This window comes from Callorhinchus milii, unplaced genomic scaffold, assembly GCF_018977255.1.
Source record: "Callorhinchus milii isolate IMCB2004 unplaced genomic scaffold, IMCB_Cmil_1.0 Scaffold5, whole genome shotgun sequence".
Classification (NCBI taxonomy): domain Eukaryota; kingdom Metazoa; phylum Chordata; class Chondrichthyes; order Chimaeriformes; family Callorhinchidae; genus Callorhinchus; species Callorhinchus milii.
In genome coordinates, this window is record NW_024704746.1 from 50595038 (window position 1) to 50621960 (window position 26923).

Sequence of the window (26923 nt, forward strand, 5' to 3'; positions counted from 1 at the left end):
TCCGAGATAAATTAGTTACATATTCATCCAATCAACTGTCACATATTAGCAATATTTACCTTAGCAACAATTCATTATCCAATCATAACTTTACATATGTAGCTGCTCACATAACGCGATCACGTGGTCTTGTCTGGTCCTCAAAAGCGGACCAGTCCAGTTTTCAATCAGTCATATCACATCCAGCCATTGTCTGCCGTACCATATCGGCCATTCGTGTATTCTTGTTGTAAAGAGGAGAGTTAATGGTTACATCTGTTTCCAGCATAACCTAGCTGCACTTCGTAATTTTCCACATTTCCCCCCCTTTGTCCTTTAAAGGACAATATGGAGTCAGGGCAATGGACCTACCTCCGCATTAAAGCGTCCACCTCCTCAATTAAAGGGTCGTCCGGCCATCGGATGGGGAGGAGCAGGGTAGGTGCTGAATGAGGAGTGTTTTTTTGTAAGCCTAGAGAAAATAGACTTATAACAGCAGAGGACAAGCTCCATATGCTTCGGTGGTTATATACCCCACGGTGCAAGTGCCAGTCCAGTCGAGGGGAAGTGTCTTATATGCCTTGTTACCGCAGATCCAGAATAACCCAGATCTTATGAGTGTGGGGTACCAGTGGGTATAATTCTGACAAAAATCCACCCACGGGGACGCGGGGGCATACATATACCATCGAATCTGACATGTATGTGATAGTCTCAGGGCACGGAGAGTGGTAAGGTTCTGGCATTGGTCTTGAGCCCTCCATCCGCACACTGTATTATTAGTCAAGCTAAAATAACCGTTGGATGCCCACAGTCCCCATGTGCCATTGAGCGTAAGGTTAAAGGCTCGTTGGCAGTTACAGGTTGTATTGCTGAAATGGAGAACAGTCCGTGGCGGCGAGGCAAGGCAAAGGGAATCATTTGCTTTACATTCCCATGAGCTGGGGATTTCAGTAAAAGGGTCAAGAAATGCAAAACGCGCTTCACTAACATTGTAATCAGCGAGGTACTGACAAGAGTGGACATCAACCTCTCCGACTCTAGTGCTGCCTGTAGTATAGTTTCGGCGGACACACAAGTGTGCCCCCCCTTGCATTATTACTACAGTTGGCTGTCTTCTCCATGCGGGAACATTCTTGATCAAGGCAGTCATTTGGCCCTCATACCAAGAGCTATTGGAGGGGAGCGCCAGCCAATGCAGCTCAGAAGAGGAGGCAGTAGTAGGGAAATGGGTGCAGAACCAACAATCTGTCTTATTCCCTTGCTGCGCTATCGCCTGCATGCGCTTAATGGCCGAATTGTCCTTCCATGCCTCCCCAAGTTGTGTCCCTGTACAAAGCAAGAATAACAGATACAGCAACATTGTCACCGGCAATTTGAACAGTCACAGTTACACAGTGTTAAATATCTTGGCGGCCTGCATGCGGGGATGGATTGACATGAGATGCGTGGAGCCAAGTCGACTTTCCCTCCACCTTCACTGCTGTATGCGTGGTTAATAACACCTGGAATGGTTCTTCCCAATATGGCTCAAGACAGTTCTTCATCTGGAAGGTCTTAACGTAGACAAAATCCCCCAGTTGATACATGTGGCAGTCCTTGTTGGTGGGCTGTTGTTGGGCTGCAACTACCTGTGGATGAACAGCTCTAAAGACTTAATTAGTGCAATACAATAACTTAACAAAGCTTCATCCATGCTATGGATATCCATTTGTCGCTCAGTCAACGGCGCGTTGACTGGTAGTCTCAAAGGATGTCCCATTACTACTACGACAATCCAGTGATACCGTTTGGGCTTGATCGCATGAGCATTATTTGTAGTGCTACAGGCCACTTCATACCAGTCTCAGCACATAGCTTAGCTGTTTTGTTTTTCAGTATACCGTTATGCTGCTCTACCGTCCCTTTAGATTGTGGGTGGTATGGGCATGACAGATGTTGCTTGCACTGTAACCCCTTCAGTAACTCCTTTACCACCTGTCCCGTAAAGTGCGGTCTGTTGTCGCTGGACATGAGTTCTGGTACACCAAACCTAGGTGTCAATTCCCGCAGTAAAATTTTAGCTACTGTAGTGGCATCATTCCTCCTGGTACCCACCTGGAAAATACACCTAGTATAACTAACACATAAGTATCCCATACATTTCGGCATTTGTATGAAGTCCATTTGCAAATGAATAAAGGGTCCCCACGGTTGGGGTTGCGAAGCGGGCTGTACAGCCGGTGTCTTACCAGCATTAAATTTTTGGCATATCATACATCTTGCTCTAATTTTTTCTGCAATTGTAGCAAATCCTGGCGCATACCAAGATTGTTGTACAATACTGTTCATCCCCCCTAGCCCGCATGGGTATAACCATGACACACGCGGGCAAGCCAGGGTAGAAGGCTATGAGGTGCAACTACGCGGCCATCGTGGTGGACCCATAACCCATTAGTTTGTTGGAGACATCCTGCAGCCTTCCAAACCGATCGTTCGCAATTAGGAGATGCGGCTTGGGAGCTAATAAGAGGGGTGAGGGGAGAGTAATAGCAGCAGTTGCAACACATAGTTTTACCACAGTCCCAGTGACCAGCAGCCGCTGCTTTTTCTGCAAGGTCGGCACACGCATTTCCTGCGGATACGTCATCGTTTCCAGAGGTATGGGCGGCACATTTTATTACGGCCACGGCCGCAGGAAGCTGTACGGCCTGCATTAAGTTCCGAATAAGTTGTCCATGCTTGACCGATGTCCCGGAGGATGTTAAAAATCCTCGAGCCTCCCAGAGTTTAGCAAAGTTGTGGGCAACGCTGAAAGCATATCGTGAGTCCGTGTAGATATTGGCAGTTTGTCCGGAGGCTAGGATGCAAGCGCGGGTGAAGGCAAAGAGTTCGGCCGCTTGTGTGGAACACACAGAGGGTAATTTGGCAGCTTCTACAGTATCAATGGAGGTACAAACGGCATAATCTGTTTGGACGTCTCTCGTAGTTGTCCGAGTGGATGATCCATTGACGAAGAAAATGAGGTCAGGATTGAGGAGAGGATGATCTTGCAGTTCTGGTCGGGGTAGTGTAGTGCCTCTCGTAACAAGTTCACAATCATGGGGCTCCCCGTCGTCTTCCATTGGCAGTAGGGTCGCAGGGTTGAGGGTGGTACAGCGGATGATGATAAGGGAAGGGTCAGAGAGAAGTACGGCCTCATATCGAGTAGTACAGGCTGCCATAAGGTGTTGAGTAGCAGCTCTCGTAAGGAGACAGGCGACCGAGTGGGGCACATGCAGGATGACTTGATGGCCAAGAACAATGGACTGGGAGGACACCACGACGTGATATGCCGTGGCAACTGCTTTTAAACAGCCGGGCAGGGCACGGGCCACTGGGTCCAGTCGAACACTATAATAAGCAGTAGGGCGGTATTGGTCACCATGCTGTTGGGTGAGGACGGTCTGTGAAAACCCGTGTGATTAAGTCATGAATAGGTGGAAGAGTTTAGCATAATTCGGGAGTTCTAATGCTGGGGCACTAGCCAGTGTAGATTTGAGGTGGTTAAATGAGATCTCGGCTGGAGCTTGCCAGTCAAGGAGCTAAATCCTGCAGTGGTCGACTGAGCTCGGCATAGCTGGGGATCCAGTCATACTCAGAAAGTGGAGGAGCTCCCTAATAGGCCTCAGGATTTTTATGATAGAGGGTCGGGTAGGAGGTTGGCATTGAATTTGTCGCTGGCAATGCTGCAGGACGCTCACAACTTCATTTAGAGACTTTGCTTCCCATCCGATACACGCAGTACAGAACATTTGTTTTATACGAGGTTGCAACCCTTTTACAATAGCATTAAACAAGGCAGGCATTCCCGCAGCCCCATCGATTCCGGAATATTTTTCAAAAATGTTCCGAAGCCGTTCAACATATTTCCCCACATCCTCATCCGCTTTCTGTATTGTCCCGTGAATTTTACCGCAATCAATATTTTTCAAGAAACTTTCACGCATCGCTTCACTTAACTTTCCCCATAGTTGTTCCAAGCGCTGATCGTTCGGTGTAGCCCCCTCAGGCCATTGACTTTTCTCCTTTACTTGTCTCCATTTATGAGTACCCAAGCAAGCATCCATCATCAATTCTATATCTTCCCTGCTCAGATTATGACATTTACGCAATATTTCCAACTTTTGCAGAAACTCACCAAGACTAGTTTTGGGGCTGGGCACCTTCTACAATTGCCCGTAATTCAGACGGAGTCCATGGCCAATAGACATGGACTGGCTGACCATCGGGTCCAGGAAAAGCCCTCATGGGTAGCCGGTGGACCGGGATTTCGTTCTCCCGGTGGATCCTGGTACGGCTGGCCACCAGAGAACTAAACTCATCCGATCCCCCATAATACTGAGAACGCGACCCTCCCACACCGGACACTACCAGTGGGGTGGTTGAATCAGGAGGATCGCCATTTCCCGGCCCCCCTATACGGTGGTGGTGGGTTCCCCGGAGGAGCCGAAGGTGCGGCCGGCCCTCGTACTAGGTCATGAACTCCTCCTGGTGGCGCGTTTCGGACAGGGTAAGGGGAACTCCAGTCCTCCCATGAGAACCATCGTCACCTTCCGTTGTGCCCGAGCCACCAATACTTTTTCTCGAACCTTACTTTTTCCTTGCATCATCTTATTCTTATTATCTCCCCTACTCTTTCTTCTAGATTTCTCCTTTCGCCTGTTTGTCTCAGTGAGCCACGAATTATAGGCTCCCCAGCCCACACTGCGGTTCCTTTTTCCCTTTTCTTTTTGTCTTAAAATGTTTGCTAACGCTTCTAAGCCGTCACAGTTAAAAGACCCGTAAGGCGGAAAAGTTGGCCAGTCAGTCGAGTCCATTTTTCCCATTTCTCTACAAAACTAATACTTTCAGGTCCATAGTATAAATGTTCCCTTACCGGGGAGTTTATCTTTCGACGTACCGTGACCCATGTTAGTAGTTGTAACAACACCCACATAAATAGACAAAGTACTCACACAGAACACAGATACAAACAAATAGACACACACACACCCACCCAGACCTACCGATCATAGGACTGATACTTTTTTGGCCAACTACGGATGCCTGCGGCCTCCAACCCCCTTTTCTATTATTTGCAGGGCCTTTAACCCTATCTTTACGTGTGCCCAAGGGGCCTCGAACCACTGGTCCTGGTGCCGAAAATATCTGTTAATGGCTTACCTCGTTCTTCTTACACAGGAACTAAACTTCGTATCTCACCGGTAGAAGGACTCTATGTGAGGGAGAACATCCCTACCTTTTATATACCGAGATCGAGTCACTAACCGGCGAGCCTTGGCCTATATCGTCCCATGTCCGAAGTCAACAGGTTTTGCCATCTCGGTGGAACCTCCAAGAAACTGTTGTGGAATTAACAGTCACAGACGATTTGGTCACAGCAATGAGCTTTTATTATTTGCATGCGAGGAGAAGCGCCAGTCCAGAATCAGAGACCGGGCTGCCCATTCTGTCTTGCAGTACTTTACAAAAGTTTTTCTACCTGTTTCCGAGATAAACGAGTTACACATTCATCCAATCAACTGTCACATATTAGTAATATTTAGCTTAGCAACAATTCATTATCCAATCATAACTTTACATATGTAGCTGCTCACATAACGTGATCCTAGTCGCGTAGCTAGTTTCTTATCGCGATCACGTGGTCTTGTCTGACCCTGAAAAGCGGACCAGTCCGGTTTTAAATCAGTCATATCACATCCAGCCATTGTCTGCCGTACCATATCGGCCATTCATGTACTCGTGTTGTAAACAGGGGAGTTAATAGTTACATCTGTATAACCTAGCATAACCTAGCTGCACTTCGTAATTTTCCACACTATGTACACAATTGGCTGCCATTTTTCACCCACAAAATACAGTCAATCCAGTTTGCAGTATACTTTGTGAAGCTCTTTGAGACATCTCAACAACAACAAAATTACATTTGTAAAGCGACTTTCATGTCGAGAGGTCCCAAGATGCTGACCGGTCGGGGATCAGGACCCGAGCGTGGGGGAGGCAGGGTTGAGATGAGGGAGGGCAGGAGATGAGGGTTGAGATGAGGGAGAGGTAGGAGCGCCGCTGAAGGCACGGTTGAAAAGTAGAGTCTTGTATCATGACTTGAAGAAGGCAAGGGAGGGAGCAAGGCAGAGAGACTGTGGGATGAAGTTCCAAAGGGTGGGGGCAGAGAGGCTGAAAGCCTGGCTGCTGATGGTGGGGGGCGTCAGGTAGGAGACATGGAGCAGGCTGCTGAACGGCGGGTTGATAGGTTTTTACCAGGTCAGGGAAGTAGGAGGGGGCAAGGCTGTGGAGGGCCTTGAAAGTGAGGACAAGGATTTTGAATTATATCCTGAGGGATGGAGAGCCAGTGGAGCCGGGCAAGTGTGGGAATGATAATAATAATAATAATAATCCTTGCATTTGATATAGCGCTTTTCACGTCAGGAGGATGTCCCACAGCGCTTCACAGAATACACTGTAAAGTGAATTGACTGTATATTTGTGGGCGAACGCGGCAGCCAATTGCGCACAGCAATGTCCCACAAACAGTCGTAGATTGAAAATGACCAATTTATTATTGTTTTTGGTTTAACAAAATATGAATCATAAAAATGTTGGCAGTCATTCTGTGTGGCACGATTCAAAAAAAGGGAGTTTCTCCCGGTGTCTTGGCCAACAAATCCCCCAAATAAAATTGAGTCACTCACTCCATGGCTGTTTGTGCGGCATTGCTGTGTAAAACTGGCTGCTGCATTTCACAGTACATTGTGTGAAGTGCTTTATAATAATAATAATTCTTGCATTTGATATTGTGCCGTATCGTGTCGTTGAGATGCCTTAAAGTGTTTCACATGAGATGTCTCAACAACATAAGTAACTATATCAATTGCGAGACTTACTATTATTAATCCTTGCATTTGATATTGTGCCTGAGCCTGAGGAGAATTTAGAAAAGCACTCGACAGGATGTTGGCAGTCCTCCACTTCATGGCTGTTGGGGGTTGAAAGAGAATAAAGTCCTCTACGTGGGACGTCAACCCACAACGAACATTTGCCAGAAATTAAAATAAGTTTGTAGCCCAAAGACGGCCAAACACTAGCCCAAAAGTAGGAACAATATTATGCGTCGCCTAAAAGGGGCAGCCGAGCGGCCGATTTAGGTTAGTGCTTTGGAAAATAGATATTTTTTTACAGGTTTCAACTAATTTTTTTAAAAAAAGGCTCGTTTTTCACGCAAAAAAAAAACCGCCCAATTGGGCGCGTGAACCCGACCCATCTGCCAACATTGCTCGTGGAGGCTTCAACCCACGACCTCCTGACACAAGAGACAACAGCGCGAGCAACGCGACGGAGTCGGCCTGACGTTGGGATACTGGGAAAGGAATAACCGGTCGCCGTCTTACCGGCGCGTTGAGCCGCTGAACGACCCCAAGCAGCGCCCTCCACTCACTGCGCAGTGCGTCGCGGCTCCCGAAAAGGCCTTTGCCCGCGCTTGCGCGGGTTGACGGTGAGTGTGACGGTTGAGCGCTGCCCGCGGCGCGAGACCTGTGTGACGGTTGAGGGGCGCGCGAGACACTGTGCAGCTGCGCGGACCAGTGTGACGGTTGGGTGCGCGCGCGGCACGAAGATGAGCGACGATTTCGGCACCAGCCTTCTGCAACTGTGAGTGACCCCACCCCCAATAACACCCCCCACCACCCCAGCCTCCTGCAACTGTGAGTGACCCCACCCCCAATAACACCCCCACCCCCACCACCCCAGCCTCCTGCAACTGTGAGTGACCCCACCCCCAATAACACCCCCACCCCCACCACCCCAGCCTCCTGCAACTGTGAGTGACCCCACCCCCAATAACACCCCCACCCCCACCACCCCAGCCTCCTGCAACTGTGAGTGACCCCACCCCCAATAACACCCCCCACCCCCACCACCCCAGCCTCCTGCAACTGTGAGTGACCCCACCCCCAATAACACCCCCCACCCCCACCACCCCAGCCTCCTGCAACTGTGAGTGACCCCACCCCCAATAACACCCCCACCCCCACCACCCCAGCCTCCTGCAACTGTGAGTGACCCCACCCCCAATAACACCCCCACCCCCACCACCCCAGCCTCCTGCAACTGTGAGTGACCCCACCCCCAATAACACCCCCCACCCCCACCACCCCAGCCTCCTGCAACTGTGAGTGACCCCACCCCCAATAACACCCCCCCAGCCAACCTGCAACTGTGAGTGACCCCACCCCCAATAATCCAGCCAACCTGCAACTGTGAGTGAGCCCACCCCCAATAATCCCCCCCCACCACCCCAGCCTCCTGCAACTGTGAGTGACCCCACCCCAATAACACCCCCCACCCCCACCACCCAGCCTCCTGCAACTGTGAGTGACCCCACCCCCAATAACACCCCCCCCACCACCCCAGCCTCCTGCAACTGTGAGTGACCCCACCCCCAATAACACCCCCCACCCCCACCACCCCAGCCTCCTGCAACTGTGAGTGACCCCACCCCCAATAACACCCCCACCCCCACCACCCCAGCCTCCTGCAACTGTGAGTGACACCCCCCACCATAAACAACCCCCCCCACCCCAGCCTGCTGTAACTATAATAATATTCCTTGCATTTGATATAGCGCCTTATCAAGCCTTCGAGATGGCTAAAAGCGCTTCACAGGATATACTGTAAAGTGAATTGACTGTATAGTTTGTGGGCAACATTGTGAGTGACCTACTCAAACTTCAGCCCCCACAAGCCCCAACAACAACAACAAGATTACATTTGTATAGCACTCGCTTACCGTCACTGTCAGTGACCGGCCCCAGCCCCTCACTAACACCTGCCCACACAAACCCGAGCACCAGCCTTGCTGGCACTGTGAGTGACCCACCCGCTCCTGACCCAAGTCACCCAGTCCAATCCTGTTGGACGTGCAGGTCACTGACTCCAGGTACTAAATATTGCCCCCACTTGCTTAAACTGGAAGGTGACCTGACTCTGAAAAAGGAAAAACATGGCAAAGTCAACTTTGCATTTGATGTGTTCCATGGATGGCATAGAATGTGTTAAAGGGGGGAACATGGAAGAGGTTGAAGGGTATTAGATTGTTCACCATTGGAAAACAATGCAAGACAACAATTAATGGAACAAAATGGATGCTGGGCTAATTTGCCAAATCGGTTGAGTTCATATCCCAAGATATAAAGTGCTCTGGTCAGGCTACACTTTTGAGTAATTGCATACAACAATGGTTGCTGTGACATAAGCAGGCTGCTCCCAGAGGGGAGTAAAACCTACATAAATTATATTATCATTTAATATGACTTGCACAAAGTCTGATTTACAGGCAAACCTGTATAAATCATATAAAATATTAATAATTTCCACTGCGCATGTGTAATTCTGTGCAGCCAGTAAGTGCACATGCATGTCAAAGATGGATGTCAAGACTTTGGAGAGGATGCAAAGGAGATTTTCCAGAAAAATGATGTGTGAAGTTGGGTCCTTATATAGGAATATAAGATCTTAAATCGGATTGGTAAAGTAAACCCAGAAGAATAATTTTGGCTGCACCGAGACCACCAAAGCAGAGGATGCAGGTTTAGGGTTGTAAAGAGGAATTTCAGAAAGTGTTTCTGGATGGGAGATTGGGTCTTCTGGAAAGATATGATTAAATGAGTCGAAGGGCCAACTACATCCTAAGCTCTCTCATGACCTCAACATCAGCCTGCTGGAACTATATTGTCCTCACCCCAGACACTGACTCCCAGCCGCAACAACTCTAATCCCAACACCAGCCTACTAAATCTGAAAGTGGCCTGATGATCACCATCAAATCCTGGCGCCAGACTCCAGCACCATATTCTGACCCCGGACACCGACCACACCACAGCATCAGTTTGCTAGAATTGTAAGAAGAGCCCTGTCCCCAGCAACTGCTTGCTGGAACTATGAGTGACCTCACCTCTCTTTTCTCACCCTTCGATTGACTCATCTTTCCCTCCCCTCTTTCTTTCTTTCTCAAATGACAAAATATGTCTTTCTATTTAGCAAAACATTTTCCAGTCTTGGCCAAACAATACCAAATGTGATATGAGGATGGTGGAAAATGAACATCCAAGGAGGGAAAAGAAAATAAATATCAAAGGAGTGAATAAGATAAGCAAAAGGAGGGCGTGAGAAAATCAGTGCTAATGGTAGAAAATAAAAAGGAGAGTGCAGGAAAATACAAGAACGAATCACATTTGTACAGCAGCTTTCACCTTGGGAGGACGTCGAAAGGCTAGACCATTAAGAATTTGCACCCGAGTTGGGGGCTGGGATCAGGAGGGGTGGATGGCAGGTAAAGTAGGATAGGAGGGTGAACAAAAGCTCGGTCGAAGAAGAGGGTCTTGAGACAGGCCTTGAAGGAGGCATGGAAGGGGCAAGGTGTAGTTCCCCAAGGCTCTTACTGCATTTGATATAGCGCCTCATCATATCGTAGATACGTCTCAAAGTACTTCACAGGATTTACTGTAAAGTGGATTGACTAAACTTTGGTGTGCGCAATTTAAAATCTACTGAGATTTTAAAATTTTAAAATTTCTGAGGCACAATCAAATATATAAAATCTGTATTTTTATATTAAAATATGTATTAAAAATATTTTATAAAAATATGTATTAAATGTTAATCAAATTGTAGCATGAACCTCTTCAGTCTTCTGATTATTTGATGAGGGAGACGATGGGCATAATTTCTGTATCCTAAGTTTCTGAATGTTTTAGTACAGAGTACAATTTTCTATCTCTGGCTACTTTATAAATGGAATCTTGTTGTTGTTGTTGTTGTACCTCATCTAAAGATTTGTTTATTTTACTACAGTTCAATTCACTGGAATTAGGTGATCTCCTATGTAAAAGGACTTGCCATGTTCAGTGCAAAGTATTACAAAAGCTTGCACATTTAATTATTGGGCTGTGCTGAGTTGCCCAATCTCAGATGGAAGAGGATTTCTGAGGCACAGTAATTCGCCTCAACATCCTAGGTTTGAGAGGGAGTTCAAGGAAACATTGCAATCTCCGTGGCATTATTTTTTCTTCAAATCGTCCACAAATATACAGTCAATTTCCTTTACAGTATATTCTGTGAAGTGCTTTGAGACAATTAGATGACATGAAAAGTGCTATATCAAATGCAAGGATTATTATTTATTATAATCAACCTAACAGCCCTTGTCTCTAGGTTTATTCAATAGCCATTTGCAAGACCTTATTCAACCACATGAGAGCAGGAGGGAGGAAAAAAATGGATTTTTTTGTTTCAATCATGTTAACATATTACCTTATACTGTTTGGGGGGAAAGGAAGAAAAGGAACAGATTGAAGCAATGTGAAAATACTGATTCTAACACTTCCTTCAATAATTTTTTTGAAACATATTACAATATATAAAAATATTAGCTGTACCCTTTGCAGCTTAGCTTGCCACCAAAGGATCCAATATGGAATATAGATTGACACACAGGCAGATATTTCGTCTTTATCTATGCTCACCTGGGAGGACTCCTGTGGGAGGACCTGGCGCTTTAAAAATGTTATTGTTGTCACGGCTTACCTTCGTCTGTGTTCTTTATTTTGTTTCCACTGCTTGGCTACATGCGTGCTCTGTGACGCAGGAGGCCACAGCACCATGGTCAGCTGGCGCGGCACCAGGTGTAACTGCAGTAAGTGCATACATTATAGGTGTTCTGTGACGCATGATGTCTCAGCGCCACTTTAACTTGGCGGCCACCAGGTGTAACTGCAGCGAAAAATACAAAACTGAAAACAACTCATGAATGATAGGAGATACACCAAAACAAATATGCCGATGTCACTCTCAGTGCAAGATCTTTCCGATGAGCTGTGCATCATTTCTCTATGTCAATCGGTTATTGAGATCCTTGAAGCGCAGACAGACATTGTCGTTTTATTAATATTAAGATAGAAGAAGATAGATGACAGACATTTTGTTTTGTCAACCATGTATCTGAAACATTGTGTAAACCCATCAACATGATCAACAGTAACCAAACCAGACTGAGAGTTCCATATATGCCTATCACCCACATATGGAAATGTCGCTGTGTCTGGAATGGAATGCTCACTTTCTCTCTGATGGGACATATCCTGCTGCCTTTATTCCACAGATTATTAAATGCAGTTTGGTGAGAACTAAAGCTTGGGAACTCCAGAGTGTTCATTGGGGTGGAGTTTCACCAACTAAAGTTACAAGCCATTGGGAACACTGTCTGGTCACTACCCGCTGCTTGAAAGAGTCATGGTTTGCAGAGGTAATACGATCTGAGAGGGGCCTGATTGATCCGCTGCTCTAAGTCCTGCTAATGAATCAGGCTGGTTGTTCTGTTATCAGCAGATTACCCACCTGCCTCAGGAAAGATACTACCCAGACAGACGGTTGACTTAATTCTGACATTCCATTGCTGAGCATATCACCTTGGAGCCAGCCCAGTTCCAAGGAAAATCCGTTTTTTTCTACCACTGATAAAATGTATGTTTTATGAAGAACATGTACAGTATATACAAGGGAAGTATGAGCAAATAAAGTATTGCCGTTGTTGTCCTTCTTTTGGTCAGCCTGGTGTCTGGCACATGGGGAAACCCATCACCACGCTTAAGAATATCGAAACCAAACTGAGAATTTCATGCATCCCACCTACACATGGAAGTTCCAGAGATTGATTGTTGCAATGGAATGCGCACTCTCCCTGGAGGGATGCATCCGGCTTGCCCAATTCCGGAAAGTATTAGGCGCAGTTTTGCAAGAGCCAAGCCTTGGGGACCCCAGCGTGTGTGTTGGGGTACTGCTGGAGTCTAACCAGCTAAACCTGCATAGCTTGCCATTGATATTGCTGTCTGGAAAGCTTTCCTATTGCTTGACCAACTACGCCCATTCCACTGTTAGGGCTTTGGCTTGCAGAAGCTTAGTGGTATGACTCTCTGCCCCCAGTGACTGGTCTGCCCTTCAGGATCCTGCCAAGGGTGTTATCAGCAATGCCCTAGAGTACTGAAGAACTGCCTGGCTGAGGAACCGGATTATCGAGACTGCCACAGAGTGGCTCAATTCCATTGCCAGACATGTTACTACGGAGCTAGCTCAGCTCTACGGTGGCCCGTGTACTCCCCCCCCCACCCCCGGACGATAAATGTCCAACAGCTTCAGATGACCTGTTTCTTCTCCAAGTTTATGTGAGTCGGCCACATGGATCACCCTGAGATTGTTTTAGGAAGAATCTAATTGGGTAACTTTACAATCATAAAGCCATATGATTACTCTCATGTGAAGAATACAGTTAAACCCCAACCATGGCATTTGTACATTATTAATTGTTTTCTGTTGCGGTGTTCCTTTTTAGGTGTCTTCGCTGTTTGGTCAGATCATTTGCTCGGTATTCCAATGATGTGCAGTCTCTGCCACCAAACTTGAAGGACAAATTGCTTAAAATAATGAGTATGCAGAGTGCTGTTACAGATGAGAACATAAGTCAGGTGAGAATAAATTGGGGCAACTTGGATTTATGTCATTTTTTTACTTTTTCATCCCTTGTTTCGGTTTGTCTCTGTACTTGTTAAGAGATTGCAGTTGAGCACTGCCCAATTTCAGGTGGATATTTCCAGATTGCTAAATAGCTTTGGACCCATAGTTGCTGGGCATTGCATTGAATTTATCCATTCTTATTTCATCAAATATTCTTAAGAAATGGACAAATAAAATCTGCAGTCTCTCTCGGGTTAAATTTAAACTGGTGTGGGAAATGAAAAGAATAATGTTTCGAGATGTCCTGTTATGGCACATAGTTTCTTGATAATAATCTGCTTATCTCAAAGCAAATTATTTTATTTCCCCAAGCATAAGGAAACGTGTAAGGCAACAGCAGCCAGAGATTGGCATGGAAGGAACAATTGTGAGACAATCAGGTGCCCCTGTCCACCTCTTATTTCTTCCATTTTTTGGAGTCCTATAAAGTAGTAGTTAGATCACTCGCCTCGCAAATAAGAGGACCTGGTTTGATTCCCGAGCAGGGCGAAACATTAGGCAAGTTTCCTTTCTCCGCATGCTTCTTTTACCCAGCAGTAAATAGGAACCCGTGTGTTAAAAGCCAGACTCATTGGCTCCCGTCAACGTCTTCTATCCTGCAACTCTGACCTCCTAAACCTCCCTAGCCTAACCTTCAGACTTACCGAACCAGTGCGCAACCTCGGCTTCAGGTTCGACCTACAGCTGTCCTTCCTTCCCCACGAACAGGTTGGTTGCTAAACGGCTAACAAACTTAACGTACATAAATCTCAGGGCCAGATAAATTGCATCTGAGGATCCTTCAGGGACTAAGGGAGCAAGTCGCAGAAACACTGGCACAAATCTTTCAGAAATCACTGAATACTGGAGTGGTGCCAAAGTATGTGGAGTCCTGTAGTTCAGTGGTTAGAACACTCGCCTTGCAAGCGAGACACCTAGGTTCAATTCCAGGCAGGGCGAAACCTTGGGCAAGTTTCATTACTCCACACGCCTAATAATAATCCCTCCAAAACAAAACAATAATAAATTGGTCATTTTCAATCCACGACTGTTTGTGGGACACTGCTGTGCGCAATTGGCAGCCGCGTTTTTCCCACAAATATACGGTCATTCACTTTACAGCGTATTCTGTGAAGCGCTTTGAGACGTCTAGAAGACATGAAAAGCGCTATATCAAACGCAAGGATTATTATTATTACTGGAATAAGGGAGATGTAGTCCTATTTTTAAGAAAGGTAACAAAAGTGATCCAGGAAACTACAGAGCATTAACTTTGATGTCCATTGTGAGCAAAACTATGGAGACTCTTATTAAGGATAAAATCACAGAGCACCTGGACAGAAATAAAGTCATCAATATAGCCAATTATGGGTTCATGAACAGGAGGTCTTGCCAATCTAATTTACTGGTCTTCTTTGACAGCAGTGTGCCAAGGGAGCTTGATAAGGGAAAGGCTGTTGATATTGTACATCTGGATTTCAGTAAGGCCTTTGATACAGTTCCTCTTGAGAGGTTGATACTAAAAGTCAAGAAAACGGGAATCAGTGTAAGTATATTATAATGGATATGCAATTGGTTGACCGGAATAATAATAATAATAATACTTGCATTTGATATAGCGCTTTTCACGTCCGGAGGACGTCCCAGAGCGCTTCACAGAACACACTGTAAAGTGAATTGACTGTGTATTTGTGGGCAAACTCGGCAGCCAATTGCGACAGCAATGTCCCACAAACAGTCGTAGATTGAAAATGACCAATTTATTATTGTTTTTGATTTTGGAGGGATTATTATTAGACGTGTGGAGTAAGGAAACTTGCCCAAGGTTTCGCCCTGCCTGGAATTGAACTCCGGTCTCTCGCTTGCAAAGCGAGTGCTCTAACCACTGAGCTACAGGACTCCACAAGAAGCTATAGGACTCCACTGAAGAACCCAGAGGGTGGTGGTACAGGGAATGTCATCAGGCTCAGAAAATGTTACCAGTGGAGTTCCAGAAGGGTCTGTTTTGGGACCTCTTTTGTTCAATATTTTTATAAATTATCTGGAACTAGGAGTCGTTAGCACAGTGCCTAAGTTTGCAGATGACGCCAAGTTAATTAGGGTGGTAGATAGATTGCAAAACTGAACAAGAAAGGTTACAGGAGGATTTGAACATACTTGGGAATTGGGCAGACCGGTTGCAGATGAAATTCATTGTGGAGAAATGTAAAGCATTTCACGTGGGGACAAGAAATCCAAACTATTATTTGAACTAAAGTAAAATAATATGTATGGAAAATGAAAAGGACCTGGGTTCCTGATTGACAACAAATTGAAGCTCTCGCAACAATGCTCTGTGGCAGTGAGTAAAGCAAACCAGATGTTAGGATGTATCAAAAGATCAATAGCAAACCGAAATAGTGGGATAATCCTGACACTGTTTAAATCATTGGTGAGACAGTACTTAGAGTACTATGCACAGTTCTGGTTGCCGCAGTACAAAAAGGATGTGGGAGAAATTGAGAGGATACAGAGGCGGGTAACCAGAATGGTTGAGGGAATGGAGGGACTTTGAGGAGAGACTAAGTAAATTGGGCATGTTCATGCTGAAAAAGAGAAGATTGAGAGGCGATATGATTGCTGTCTTTAAGATTCTAAAGGGACAATGTACATCATGACAGGCTGTTTCAACTAGTCCAGAATAGTAAGACCAGAGGACACGGTCTGCGATTCAAGGGGGGTAAATTCAGAACGAATCTAGGGAAACACTATTTCAGTGAGTGAATAATAAATCTGTGGAACAGTCTCCCGAGAGAGACGGTTGAAGCAGGAAATGTTGATTCCTTCAAACACAGATTAGATAGTTTTGTTTTAGGAAATAACATTATGGGATATAGTACATAGGTAGTTCAGTACATGTGTGAATGCGATCGCCAGGAAGGTAGAAGGCAAACTAGCTGGACCTTGGTCTTCTTTTCGTCTAGCATTTCTTATGTTCCTATCTACATCTGGTCCCTGACCAGGACCGCCTTCCTCCACCTCCGCCAAACTGGCCGCCTCTGACCACACCTTACCCCAGATGCAGCCAAACCTGTGTTTGTCACCTCCCAACTCAACTTCTCATATGCCCTCTTTGATGGTCTCCACTTCCCGCATACTCACCTGTACTAAACTCCGTACCCCCCATCACACCAGTTCTAGCCCAGCTCATTAACACCGAACAGATCGATTTCAATATGAATACAAGTTGTTGTTGTCGTTGGTCGATTCGCACGTTGTTTTTCCAGAGATAATAATCCCTTCAAAAAATTCTGTAAAAAAAAGTAATAAATTGGTCACTTCAATCCACGACTGTTTGTGGCACACTGCTGTACGCAATTGGCTGCTGCGTTTCGGCCACAAAATGTACAGTCAATTTGCTTTACAGTATATTCTGTGAAGCGCTTTGAGACGTCTCAAAGAAATGATAAGGGATTATATCAAATGCAAGGATTATTATTATTATATTGGTTCCGTGTGGATGAATGAGACTGATGACATTACGGCATCTGTCACTTCATCCTTTCCACAAAATCTTCATGTTACATGAGGAAAAATCGGTCGGGAATTGTCAGTCTCCAAACATAAATGGTTCTGTGGAAGAGCAGTGCCCTTGGCTCACGCCTTATCACATGTCAAGTGTTGTGGCTGAAGCTAGGTGAGGTACAAGTTCATTTGTTTTCAGATATTTATTGACTGACTTTGTGATCTGAATACAGGTGTTGCATCCAGGGCTCCAGAAACTGGACCTTCGTGACTGTAACATTTCAGATGATGGATTGATGCTGCTTCAGGTTTGCACACAACTGCGGAAAATCAATTTAAATTCCCGACAGTATACGCTCTCCATAACCTCAGAAGGTATTTTATATATATTGATCACCTCTATGAAAGAAAAGTGAGAGAAAGACATTAAGGGCAAAATAAATGAATTAATGATGTTTGCTTTCACAACTCAAAATGTCAGGGCAATATGCAGCTTTGTGCAAGTCGAGCTAACCCCTAAAATAATGATATTACGAAAAGAACACAAGCTCCCAGTCTGACAAATAAATGAATTAATTTTAATAAAACAGAAATTATTGTCAGATGGAGAGATTTTCTTTGCCAGCAAACATGACCTAAGTTTGCTCACAGCCAAGTCCCACAGACAGCCATGAGATGAAAAACTTCTCAATCTATTTCATTGTTAACCAGGGCACTGGGGGAAACTTCTGTCTCTTTACCAGCAGTGTTATGTGCAAGCCCAAATCTCTTGTTGGTAGTTTGGAATCATTTTTATTGTGTAGTTCTCTATCAAACACAACAAGAACAAGTTGTACTAATTTAAAGCACTACATACTTCACAGGAAGTGTGTGAAAGTGTGAAAACTCAAGAAAGGTGTGAAGCACAGTATAACAACAACAAATTACATTTGAATAGCACCTCTCATTTCGGGAGACATCCCAAGGTGCTGGACAATCGGGCATTTGGAAGCGAGCAGGGGGTTGAGATCAGGAGAGGTGGAGGGCAGAGAGGGTAGGGGTAGAAGGGCGAACAAAGACATGGTCAAAGCGGAGGGCCTTGAGATGTGCATTGAAGGAGGCAACGGAGGGAGTAAGACGAAGGGATTGTGGGATAGAGTTCGAAAATGTCAGTACAGAGAGGCTGAAGGCTTGACTGACGATGGTGGGGTGGGCTGGGCGGGGAACATGGAGCAGGTTGGAGCGTGCTAAGCGGAGGGAGTGGACAGATCGATATGGCGTTAATAGGTCACAGAAGTAGAAAGGACCAAGGCAATGGAGGGGCTTGAAAGTGAAAATGAGGATTTTGAGCTCTATGTGGGTGATGTCCAGTGGAACCGGGCGAGGGTGGGGGTGGTGCCCGAGAGGGTATAAGCTGCAGAGCTCTGAATGGTCTGCAGTTTGTGGAGGGAAGAGTTGGGAAAGCCGACAAGCAGGGAGTTGGCAGAGTCAAGCCTAGATGTAACAAATGGATGAGGATCTCGGTGGCTTGAGGGGAGAGGCAGTGGCGGGGTTGGGCGATATTGCGGAGGTGTGGTGAAGGCAAATTGGATCATGGCATGGATATATACAGTCCCATTATAATATGGCATTCCAAGACTACCCTGCCTGAGGGGCACTCCAAAAATGCAAGTTGTTTTGACTCCTAAAGATTTCTCATCCACTAGACTTTTCCAATGTATTTCTTGCCGCTCTCTCTACTTCCACTTGCAGTTGACTCCAGCTGACCCTAAAACGTTGTTGGCCAACTTGCCTGCAGAAAATGCGCCATGCGTATCACCCTAGCCCTCAACAGGCTCCACTGGCTTTCTGTATGCCAAAGATTGACTTCACAAAGTCGTTCGTACTCCAGGACTTCACCATCTTTGTGACCTCCTACTCCACTGTTCTGTGCACCGCTCCAATTCACTAACTCAAGGCAGCAGAGCGTTCCCCGGTCCCTTCCAGATTATCATGTGAGGTCAAGCCTTCAGCTCCTATGCCCCTAGCCTTTGGAACTCCCTCTCTCTACCCCTCTGTCTTGCCCTCTTTCTATCTGTGCAGGAGGAAATTGGAAGGGGAGAGAGCTTAAACTTGTGGCAACTCGTTCCAAAGTTGCATTTCCATCAACATTTGTTCCATTAGAGAGATCTGGAACCAAGAGTTGCCCATCTTCATAGCAGGAAAGTACTGCAGGATACAGAAGCAACCCAAAAAGAGAAATTATCTAATAGAAAGACTTAAAATTAATTGAATCGGGTAAATAAATTATGGACCCGCAACTTGCTGGAGGATTGTTGATCAGAAGTAGTTTGTGAAAAAGCTTGTAAGATAATTTATTTGCATTGATGTATTGGCATGCCTATCCTCCAGAATGGGAGATACTGTAAGACACAGACTTATGAAGGTGCTTCAGGTTGCTGGTGGCATACCAATTTGTTTGTGGCCTTATGGTTAAAAGGATGGATGAAAGATTACGGAATGGTAGAATGTCTCTGTCATTATAGGTTTGGCTTATTGGAAATAATTTTCTTGTGGGTAAATATCTTTGGGTCAAATTGCAAGACAGTGGACATGCTAACCAGTTGATTCAACGGTATGCCCGGTTTGTGAAGATGTATTTTGATGTTTTTTATTTGATGGGAGGATGTTAAGGGGGTATTCTGGAAGGATCAGATCAAATGGGCTGAAAGGTCTTTTTTTTAATCTGAACCGAACTTGTGAAGCATTTATATCTGCAAGTGATGTGAGTTGAACAACTTGCCATCACTTACTGTCTGAACTGTAAGAATACTTTGTGCAGAACGATCCTCTGATTTTCCTTTCTGCTTCCTGCAGGTTTAAAAGTTGTGGCGTCATCCTGCCCCCATTTGTCGGAAGTATGCCTCAAACGGTGTAGAAATGTTTCAGATGAAGGGATAGTTGCCCTTGCACAGCAGTGCAAATTGCTACAAATAATAAACATCGGAGGCTGCCTGAGTATCACAGATGCCAGCTTGCATGCATTGGGGAAGCATTGCAGATTCTTGCACAGTGTTGACTTTTCAGCAACCAAGGTACAGTGGTCAGTTTGAACCAGATGATTAATTGTAAATATTTATTTGAGGGCTGAAGGCGAAATCTTGTGAGTGAAATACACATTATCTTTTTCCTCGATGGTTTTTCTCCTTCAGCCCGTCTTTTATGAAACAGGTTATTTAAAGAAAATTTAGGTCTGAAATAAACACCTTAAATGTTCAATCATTTCGGAAAATTCTGCAAGCTAACATTTTAAGAGATTTTCTATAAGAATTTTCGAGCGTATGGTGCTAAACTGCTGATGGCCTTTTAATAATTTCACCCAAGTGACTTATTCATAAACTGAGTTTGGATCTGCTTTCCTAGAGGGTTTTTGCACAGGGTTGGGGAGTGAAATGAACCAGCTGAGCCTGGTACTTTAGCAGGGTGTAGTGGCTCACAATTGTGTTTGGGAACTCATTCCAATGTACTATCCATCCCTTGCCATCTGAGATCTGCACATACATGGACATGTGTGTTATACTTGGGATCTTATTTTGTGTGGCTCATACAGTGATGTACCTGTATTTATCCAGCGAAGTATGAGGGAGTTTGAACAGTTCATTTTCATTCATGAAGTAATGGTATTCATTCAGTTTTGCAATTAAATGCACAATTGTGCCAACTGAAGCTCTTGCCTAAAAGTTTACTATTAAAGAAGGGATTTCTTATGTTTAAATTGCACATTAAATACACAGTGCATTGCAAATTATGTTTTGGTCAGTTGGGTGGAAACCCATCACCATGTTTCAGAGTATCCAAGCCAGAGTTACATATATGATTTCCATTTTTCTGGAATCGATTATGCACTCTGCTTACTCAATATCGGGAAAATATTAGGCACGAGTTGGCAAGCGACAAGGCTTGTGCACCTCAGAGATAATCCTGGATTGAACTAGCTCAAATCACAGAGCTTTACACTGAGAATGTTGTCTGGCAAGCTTTCCACTGCTGGTCCAGTTTGGGCACTTCACTTGTTAGGGTTTTGCAGGAGCCTAACAAGAAGAATTTCCAACATCCAGTGACTGGTCTGCCCCTTTAAACAGTACTTTGAGGTACTAGAGACTTGCCTACCCCAGGAACCAGTTAACTGAGAGGATTCACATGACGATGATATTCCATTGCCAAGTGACCTAGAAACCGCTCAGACCTAAGGAGGCCCCTCTCCCCAGTATGCTTTACAGACATTACTTGTCACATCCTTTGTTATCTGTGCTGATAACAGCCAATGTAAAAAAAAACTCAAGGCATAAGGAAGCTGTTGAATTTAAGGTTAACATTAAACCTAATTATTTGATTTATGTCATCTTTTTGAATGAAATTGCTGCATTTTACATTCTACAGTTTTGTTATCAGGTTTCAGATGCTGGGGTCATTGGATTGGTGAGTGGTGTGTGTTCACAAATAATAAAGGTAAGATTTTGCATTGTAGTTCACAATTCTTATTTAAAACCTCGTAACTTCTGTTGGTGATAAGCATAAGTTGCTTTTGTTTTTTGGGAGTGGAAGAGTTGATCAACAACACTTTGGTGATTATCTGTTGCAATTGTTTTAATGTGTAGTATCTTGCTGCTCTTTCTGCAGGAAATTCATATGAACCGATGTGTAAACCTAACGGATGATGCTGTTGAAAGTGTGCTCATCAATTGTCCTCAAATTTTTATTCTACTTTTCCATGATTGTCCTCTCATAACAGGTTAGTCAACGTTTCTGCTAAAATACCCTTAGCCCAAGAGCAAGCAAAATTAGACAGTGAAGTGTCCAATCCTAACTATGTCAGCCTGGCTCAGCTGGTAGCACTCTCACCACTTGAGTCAGGAGATTGTGAGTTCCAACCACATGTCAGGAGTTTGAACAGACGAGTCCAGGCTGACATTCCAATGCATTGTCAGGGGAATGCTGCATTGGGAAGGCCGACAAGCAGGGAGTATTATATTATTTATAAAAAGATAATGTATTGGATCATCTGCCAAGACTCATGTGTTCACATTGGCTTGTAAAGTCAGTGTGAAACAGAAACAAGTGCAGAAGTAATAATGAGTGTTACAGTGTAAAATTCATAAAATTCCAGCCTGCCTAAAAAGATCATCACTTGTGCATCATGCTGTCACATGACTGTTGACTCGCTGCATTATCCATGATAACAAATGAATGATTTCTGGGTCATATGTCACTTTCTGGTGGTACTCGTGATAGTAAGTTGGAAGTGTTGTTGATGACAACTTGAAGATCCAGAAGTTGTCAATTTTTTAACATGCAGGAAGCCAGCAACAGGCCACCTGACTTATTAGTGAATCCCATTTATAACTAAGCACTTGGTGATAAGAAACCAGGACATTTTCAAAACCCATTCTAATGAATGCTGCTGGATTTTGACACTGAATGCCAACTCACTGGGTTCTCCATAGGATTGTTGTGGATGAAATGAAAGGGGGAAGACAGACTTAAGCACAAATGTATTATCTTGTTTCAGAATGTTTAACTTTCTGATACAATTTAGCAGAATATGTAAAATGGTTATTCATTTTGTTATCTTTAGTCTTGACTTCAGTTAAGTATAATGAAGGCTTTTCACTTCACAATTTCATTTTTGCATAAATGTGCTCTTTTTTTCTCTCTTCACCCCCCCATAACTAAAGTGTTTTCACTTATTTTAAATATCACCTCGTTTTAAGGGAGCTTTATAAATGCAAGTTGTTGCCAGTTTCCCTTACAACTCTATGATCTAAGATCATCATGCTTTTTTCTTGCATTTCTCATCTGACATTGCTTGAAGCAAACAGCTTTTTTTGAAAATATATATTTATTTATAAATATAATATTTAGTACAACAGAAATCCCAAGCAAACACAATATCTTCTGTTACAATTTTTTCCCTTTCTCCTGATACAAAAAACCTTCCGTTGTTTCGCAAAGGCAGTTTTGAAAAAAATGGAATGGATTCTCTCGCAATTTGTCACTCTGTCATGGCACTCAGAGCTGCATGGCCTGTTCCCGGGCACTCACAGCGAAACTCACATCGAGTGTGACTGGAAGATCATAAACTCGGTAAAGAAGGCCCTTTGGCACTTCCAAAACTAGCTGTTCTTCTGGCAGAAAGAGGGGGAGGTGAGGGTCTGCCTCAAGTTTGCGCACGCTAGGATCAGGGGCTATATACAGAGGGACAAGCTGAAGTTCGGCTCAATCACGGCAAAGGCCAGATGGTGCCTGACGCCAGCAGGAGCCGCTTCGGCACAACCCAGTCAGGGCTCACCCAACGGGTAGCCGACAATTGCACCCAAAACTGGTGAGGTGGTCCACGGTCTCCGGGCCTCTGCAGCCGTCCCAAGGGCAATGTGCTGACTGTGCTTGAAAGCGCTGAGGGTTGGGGCCCCTTTTATCACCAGCCAGGCCATGTCCTGATAGTTGTTGGTCAGGGCCAGACGTAGCTATCTGTCGTTGCAGGGTACCTCCCGATCGGGTTTTCCCCCTCCCCCTTTCAAACTGTTTTGACTACCTGCCACGCAGACCACTCGGTGATTGCATGGGAGTCTGGACAACAGTTTCTTCCTCACTATACCTAGACGCTCCTCCCAGCGTTTTTAGCACGCTCCGGCAACCCTGAACCAGATGCCGAGGACTTTTACGTAGTCTGGCTTCACCGCAAAAGATATGTGATTGCGTTCTTTATAGTCTCCAAAATACATCACCTCATTTTTCTGGCGGATGACCTTGGCTCCTGAGGCTTGTTCAAACCGGTCGCAAATGCCTAGCATCCTCGAGACCGATTTTTGGTCTGTGACTTCATCCACATACAGGGAGGCCTTGGCTTATGTGCCATGGCTGCCCGGGAAGGTGACACCTTTATGTTTCATCCCTCCTGATGGCCCATGCAAAGGTTTCGATGCAGCAGACAAACAGGGTGGGGGATGGAGGACAGCCCTGCCTTACTCCCGACCTGATGTGGAATGGCTCAGTCTTGCAAGCAAACAGCTCTTAAGACTGATTGGTTTGTGTATCATTTCCTGTGACCTGTTGAGATAAACAAGTTGATCTCTTGAATGTTCTATCTGCCTTTTGAACCACAAGCTGATATTGTGATATGACAATGACAAAGATAGATCTTAGCTTGTCTTATTTGATAATGCATCTTTTATTTTCTCCCTCCAATGTTAATCTTGCTCACAAGAGAGCAGTTTATGTTGTGTCAGCAGCATCTTGCTGTCCCACAAGCCCCATTTTCTTTGTACTTTGCATAATTATCTCTTCATGTGTGAGCCTGAGTGAACGTAAGACAGCTATTCCTCCTTGGGCTATCATGGCTGAGCTCAAAATTCTCACCAAGACTTGTACATGTCAGAAAGAATCCTCGATACCACTCCAGAGTGGAAACTAGCTGAAGATTTTTTCCCTTTCCCATGGAAGCCAACTGTAGGATCCCTATGTTTTGTCGTCGGTGACATCACCGGAATTAGTGGACATTGGTGTAAAATAAATCCTGTGACTTTTAAAGACCCAGTTTGACAAAGCTTTTACCATTCCAGTCATCAGGGAACCTGATCTTTGTCAGTTTATCGCCTGACACTTCTCAACAGTAAATTCCAATTGCTGAATTACTTTAATCCCTTCAAATACCTGTTGAAGTGTATGTGAAAGATCCAATGGCACTCCTTGAAAGAGAAGGGAGTTTCTTCTCGCAATGTGCTTATCCACAATCTTTAAGATAACATTAGTCATTCACTTCACAACTGTTTGTGGAAACTGCTATCCTCAAATTGTTACAGAAAACTGAAGCACTTTGAGACTTTTTGACATGAGGCGTTATATCAATTGCAAGGATTCTTTTCACAATCCCTAGTCTAACGGGAATGAGTTTTGAACACCAATTAGATAAACTGGGGCTTTTCAGTCTTGAGAAGAGGTATCTTTGGGATATTAAGTATTTAAAATTTTAATTGGGATTGAGAAAGTAAACCCAGAACATAAATTTTAAATGAGGCGAGACAACAGAACAAGAGGGCACAGGTTTACAGCTTGCAAAGAATAAGAATAATCAGAATAGGCACTAAGAAGTATTTCTTTACCTAGAGGGTAAAAATCAACAGGAACAACTTCCCAAGAAGGGAAGTTGAGGCAGGACGTGGACTCGGTTAATAAGCAGCCTGATTCTGTGCTGAGTGGGTAATCTGGAAGGATGAGATCAAATTGGCCCAAAGGCCCTCTTCATTTACAGCAGATGTCTTAGATATAAATCCTTGTTGACCTCTGTCTGTTTCTGCAGTTCCTTTAAACCTTCAATAATTTTTTTTTGCTTCCTGACGTTCAACCAATTTATAATGTACCCTTATTTGCCAGAAGTTTTTCAGGCTCTTTAACCACAAATTCCTGTCAGATCCACAAATACAATCCTCTGTGTTTTCCAGCACTGAGCTGTAGAGACCAGGCAGGTTATTTATTCACTTGCACTGAGCTGCACGTTTGAAAAGTTGAATTTGTATTGTTGCACTTTAACTGGAAATTATGACCCAATATTGATTTTGCTGCAGCATTCAGCAGTTATGGGACAGTGTACATCCATTGTTGGGTGTCGTTCAAGACAACTTTGAATGATCTGTTGCCATTAGGTTAGCTCTAATTGACAGTCCGAAAAATAGCAAGAGCATGGGAGGACTAATTGTTGCGATTTGACCCAGACCCTAAAGTCTTTACTTTCTGATTACATCAGTTTGAAAGATGAAGAAATCTTGTCAAATGCACTTTAGTGGTTCAAATGCTTAACTATTTAAGATTTCCAATAAAAAAAGATTTTCATATCCCTATGCAAACTCTGTGCCACTAAAAATGGAAAAACCTGCCATGCCATTGAAAATACAGAAACACTTCGGATTCTACATTATGCATGTGTACTCAGGTTAAAAATATTTTGTTTGCTCAACCAGATGTCCGACATATGCAGAGTCCCATCACCATGCTTAAGAGTATTCAAACCAAGTTGAGAATTACATGCATCCCACTTACACATGAAAGTTCCAGAGATAGATTGTTAGAATTAAAAACATATTAAGCTGTAACAACTGTTTTCAACTCTTGGCCCCTTTTGTTTCTCTTTTGGTAGATCGTTCACGAGAAGCTCTAGAACAGTTAGTTGGCCCCAACAAAATCAAACAAGTGACCTGGACTGTTTACTAATGATCTTCTCTACGCTACTTGTCATTCAGTAATTTAAAAAAATATTGTGTGGCAATGTGCAGTGCATCAACTAATATTTTTTGTATACCAGAGTAAAATTTCTGTTTGGATTAATTTGGGTTAACCATAATCCATGTGTTGAATTTAGTTGTGTTGAGGACATCCGTTGCTTATGTATGATGTATCGATACTGTCCCTGTTACATTTCTTATGATGTGAAAATAAATTTACTGAAAATGCATTTACGATTTTGATTACAAAGCAGGAGTAGTTATAAAAAAACGATGGCTTAATTTCAATGTTGATTTATCATTTAAATTATAGACAGCGATAGCCATAAATTAAAAAGCATATAAAAGAATCATGGAGTCTTTTTTTTCTGATAGCAGAGCATTTCTAGAATGGGGAGAAGGTTTGCTTTCACCTTTTCTCTTGCTTGTATGCAACAACTAAATGTGTCCAGAGTTAAGAACCATAGAATTATACAGCATAGAAGGAGGCCAATCGGCCCATCATGTCTGTGCCGGCTCTTTGAAAAGAGATAACCAAATCAATCCCACTCCCCCGCGCTCTCCCTATAGACCTACACACTTGTCCTCACCAAATAATTATCTACTCTCTTTTCTTAAAAGTTGTTATCGAATCACCCTATTTCAGG

At 44.3% G+C, this 26923-nt stretch overlaps 1 protein-coding gene across 2 annotated transcripts; it reads left to right on the plus strand.

Annotated features, from left to right (window-relative positions):
• The first annotated feature begins 7193 nt into the window (after window positions 1-7193).
• On the plus strand, window positions 7194-26626 carry amn1 (antagonist of mitotic exit network 1 homolog (S. cerevisiae)). Of its 2 annotated transcripts, none has more exons than XM_007898601.2 (7): window positions 7194-7489; window positions 13379-13511; window positions 17277-17418; window positions 19879-20096; window positions 21454-21510; window positions 21682-21793; window positions 26192-26626. In XM_007898601.2, exons 2-7 carry the CDS (start codon window positions 13470-13472, stop codon window positions 26263-26265), a joined length of 645 nt encoding a protein of 214 aa, XP_007896792.1. In that variant the 5' UTR covers window positions 7194-7489; window positions 13379-13469; the 3' UTR covers window positions 26266-26626. The 2 variants fall into 2 exon arrangements, with proteins under 2 accessions (XP_007896792.1, XP_007896791.1); XM_007898600.2 differs by lacking the exon at window positions 7194-7489 and adding an exon at window positions 7502-7644.
• The last annotated feature ends 297 nt before the right edge of the window (window positions 26627-26923 follow it).

Excerpts from the sequence above, each read along its gene's own strand:
- amn1 (XM_007898600.2), top strand. The coding sequence starts at position 7,610 with ATGAGCGACGATTTCGGCACCAGCCTTCTGCAACT. Across the intron at positions 17,419-19,878 it reads GCTCTCCATAACCTCAGAAG|GTTTAAAAGTTGTGGCGTCA; the intron begins GTATTTTATATA and ends TGCTTCCTGCAG. Across the intron at positions 21,794-26,191 it reads TGATTGTCCTCTCATAACAG|ATCGTTCACGAGAAGCTCTA; the intron begins GTTAGTCAACGT and ends CTCTTTTGGTAG.